Consider the following 3,871-nt stretch of genomic DNA (forward strand, 5'->3'; position numbering starts at 1 on the left):
CTGTACAGTATTTTATATTTGCTGTTGGAAGTATAATAGTTTAACATCCTGTACAGTATTTTATATTTGCTGTTGGAAGTATAATAGTTTAACATCCTGTACAGTATTTTATATTTGCTGTTGGAACTATAATAGTTTGACATCCTGTACAGTATTTTATATTTGCTGTTGGAAGCATAATAGTTTGACATCCTGTACAGTATTTTATATTTGCTGTTGAAAGTATAATAGTTTAACATCCTGTACAGTATTTTATATTTGCTGTTGGAAGTATAATAGTTTGCCATCCTGTACAGTATTTTATATTTGCTGTTGGAAGTATAATAGTTTGACATCCTGTACATTGTTTTATATTTTATCTTTACTGTTGGTAGTATTATAGTTTGACATCCTTTACATTGTTTTATATTTTATTTTTACTGTTGGAAGTATAATAGTTTGACATCCTGTACATTGTTTTATATTCTATTTTTACTGTTGGTAGTATTATAGTTTGACATCCTGTACGTTGTTTTATATTCTATTTTTACTGTTGGTAGTATTATAGTTTGACATCCTGTACGTTGTTTTATATTTTATTTTTACTGATGGTAGTATTATAGTTTGACATGGTTAGGTAGCATATATTTTTGTTTAATTCAGGTTTCTTTTATTGTTCTGTAGAATAACAGATTATAAGTGCCAGTTGGAAGCTGCACTGTTGGAGCTTGAAGACTTGAAGAAAGATAGGACACGTCAAGCTGAAATGGTTGAGACAATTGTTCAACAGAGGGACATGTATCGTTCCTTGGTTGCTCAGTATCAAGGAAAACCCCTGGTGAGTTATTTGGTTTTAGAATAAGTGTTAAGGTTTAGATTCAATTAGATACTGTATGGGGACGAAGCAGTTCGTTGAACCTCAATTAATATTTTCCACCAAAAGAATTGACAAGAAATACTATAAATGTGTTTCAAGAAATTAGACTGGATCTTGGAAGGAAAGTTACAGCACTTTGATTTAAAAAGAAAATGGCTTCCTCATAAAGAAATGATACTTGCCCAGTATTAGAACTAAAAGTGTAACTTGTGCTTGTTATAGGGCTTATGTTGACAATGTTTATTTGCATGTTGTCAACTCATGTGGATAGTGTTTTTACTTTAATTCATCCATGTTGTCAACTCATGTGGACAGTGTTTTTACTTTAATTCATGCATGTTACCAGCTTATGTTGACAATGTTTAATTGTAACTCATGCATGTTGTCAACTCATGTGGACAGTGTTTTTACTTTAATTCATCCATGTTGTCAACTCATGTGGACAGTGTTTCTACTTTAATTCATGCATGTTGTCAACTCATGTGGACAGTTTTTTTACTTTAATTCATCCATGTTGTCAACTCATGTGGACAGTGTTTTTACTTTAATTCATGCATGTCATGAACTCATATGGACAGTGTTTTTATTTTAATTCACGCATGTTGTCAACTCATGTGGACAGTGTTTTTACTTTAATTCATCCATGTTGTCAACTCATGTGGACAGTGTTTTTACTTTAATTCATGCATGTTACCAGCTTATGTTGACAATGTTTAATTGTAACTCATGCACGTTGTCAACTCATATGGACAGTGTTTTTACTTTAATTCATGCATGTTATCATCTTGTGTGGACAGTGTTTTTATTTTAATTCATGCATGTTGTCAGTTCATGTGGACATTGTTTCTACTTTAATTCATGCAAGTTATCAAATCTGTGGGCAGCTTTTTTAGTTTAATTCATGCGTGTTATCAACTCGTGTGGACAGTGTTTTTGTTTTAATTCATGCATGTTGTCAACTGTTTACTTATTGTACTAATGTGTTTTTCAAATTACCATCATTATTTTTATGAAAATGTGTTAGCACACATGGGCTGTACTGTTTAATTTTTAAACTACTTATTAAAATGTTCGTTATTTCATTTCTTGAATTACTCAGTTTTTCTGACGCATCTTGTTGAGTGTATTAAAGTTGCTTTTTGACATTCAGTAAAGAATTTTGTGCATAATTCATGAAAAGTTTGTGTTATTCTGTTGTCTGACCCTGATTTTATTCGGCCCAGTGCTCCTGTTTCAGTATATTGAATCATCTTTATAAAACTATTATTTCCATTCTTTTATGAATGATACAAAATGTTAATTTTATTCTTTTGATGTTATATCTGATAGAGTAAAAGGTGTGATCTTATTATTTAGTAGAAAACCGATCAATCAGAGATAATACTAATTTAATAATCTGGCAAGAAAGGCTGTTATCGATTTTATTTTTAAAATATTAATTGTTCTAATGTAGTATCTTTGACAAAGAGTTAGTGTAAAGCAGTCAAATAATGTGAAGCTGGATAAAAAAATGAACCGATTGTGTGAGAAGATGTAAAAATCAGAAAAAAAAGTACATTTATTTACAGATGAAGTCTAACTCTGGCCCAAAATTAACTTTATTAAAGAAATGGTGACATTTCGAAATATGAATCCATGTGTGAGAAGATATAAAATCAGAAAAAAAGTACATTTATTTACAGTTGAAGACTAACTCTGGCTCAGAACTTGCCTGATAATATATCGCTTATTAACCCAAAGATTCAGTGGAGTCCTTGAAAATGCAGAATTTGCTGTAGTTTTAGAAAAAATGTTGTTTACAGGTTAATACTAAAATGTTCCATTGAAATTGTTCAGCAAGTTATTTTTAAACTATGAGTTATGGTTTAAATAGATAGGACTTTGAAGAGATTTATCAAGACAATAGAACAGCTGAATTGATGTTTACTAATGAATTGTTTGGTAAACAAAGTTTGATTCTCCTTTCCCATAGTCTGTTATAGAAAGTCCGAAAGAAAAGCAAACTCCAACACAAGTTGGAGCTACTTCTTTCCACTCACCTAAAGAAGATGTAAAGTTGGCAGAGATGAAAGCTGAATTGAAAAGGCTTCAAGAAGAATATGAGAATTACAGAAAAGAAAAATCTGAAACTATCAGGTTAGAAACCTTTAGTCATACGAGTAGCTTAGTCTTTCTCCATTTTCTCTTTAATACTTTATTATCCAAAATTTGTGTTTTAAGAACATGCCACCAGGGAGTACCAGTACGAGATTATTTCATGAATTACGAATGCTTAAAAGATGTATATGTTTTTTACTCACTTCAAATTTTAATATGTTTGTAATTTACCAGTTCTTCTTAATAATGAGCTGGTTAATTCAAGAAAATAATAATTGATAATGCCTGGTGTTAATATAAGTAATTAATGTAGTACTACAGACTTCCTAACCCTAATTCTGATGTACATAAAATTGATGAAAAATTAAACTTTACCATCTTAGTAATCCAGTTCACACAGTAACAGGTCAGTAGCATCTCAACCCTGTAATTTGTGTTATATCTCAATAGTCTTAAACAACTCTACTGTTAGACTGGATGTGGTAGATGTGGTGTGGTTGATATATTATTGTGTGCTCTTCATTATTTTCACTTATAAATAATATTATAATAATTTCTTATATAATTAAAGAATAATTCTCAAGAAACATTCCAAAGAGATGATCATGTTTTTTTAACTAACTGTTGTCTAAAAAATCAATATATTTCAAGCTGGTCTTTAGTATGTAATTTATTTGCCGAGTCATATATTTATTTTTGGAAACAACTGTATTATCTTGTACTCATAAGTTATTATCCAATAGCATTTTCTTAACAAATGGAGTAAACTATTTGTAAAAGAGATGAGTCGTTCATATTTAAAGTTATAGAAGCTGTTTGGTCTAAACTTGTGTTGCCTGTTTATTGAGAAAGCCATCTCCAAATTAAATGAATACTTCATATTTAAAGTTATAGAAGCTGTTTGGTCTAAACTTGTGT

At 30.2% G+C, this 3,871-nt stretch overlaps 1 protein-coding gene across 1 annotated transcript in view; it reads left to right on the plus strand.

Moving 5' to 3' along the window:
* Positions 1 to 642: 642 nt before the first annotated feature.
* The window catches only part of LOC106477322 (nucleoprotein TPR-like), a gene marked incomplete at both ends in the record, with an annotated part of 4,409 nt that continues 1,180 nt past the window's right edge, over positions 643 to 3,871 (plus strand). The window contains 2 exons of the mRNA XM_013937906.1: positions 643 to 817; positions 2,829 to 2,992. Coding sequence (XP_013793360.1) covers positions 643 to 817; positions 2,829 to 2,992 — 339 coding nt within the window. The remainder of the gene's footprint in view (positions 818 to 2,828; positions 2,993 to 3,871) is intronic.

The sequence above is a fragment of the Limulus polyphemus genome, unplaced genomic scaffold, assembly GCF_000517525.1.
Source record: "Limulus polyphemus unplaced genomic scaffold, Limulus_polyphemus-2.1.2 Scaffold14199, whole genome shotgun sequence".
Lineage (NCBI taxonomy): Eukaryota > Metazoa > Arthropoda > Merostomata > Xiphosura > Limulidae > Limulus > Limulus polyphemus.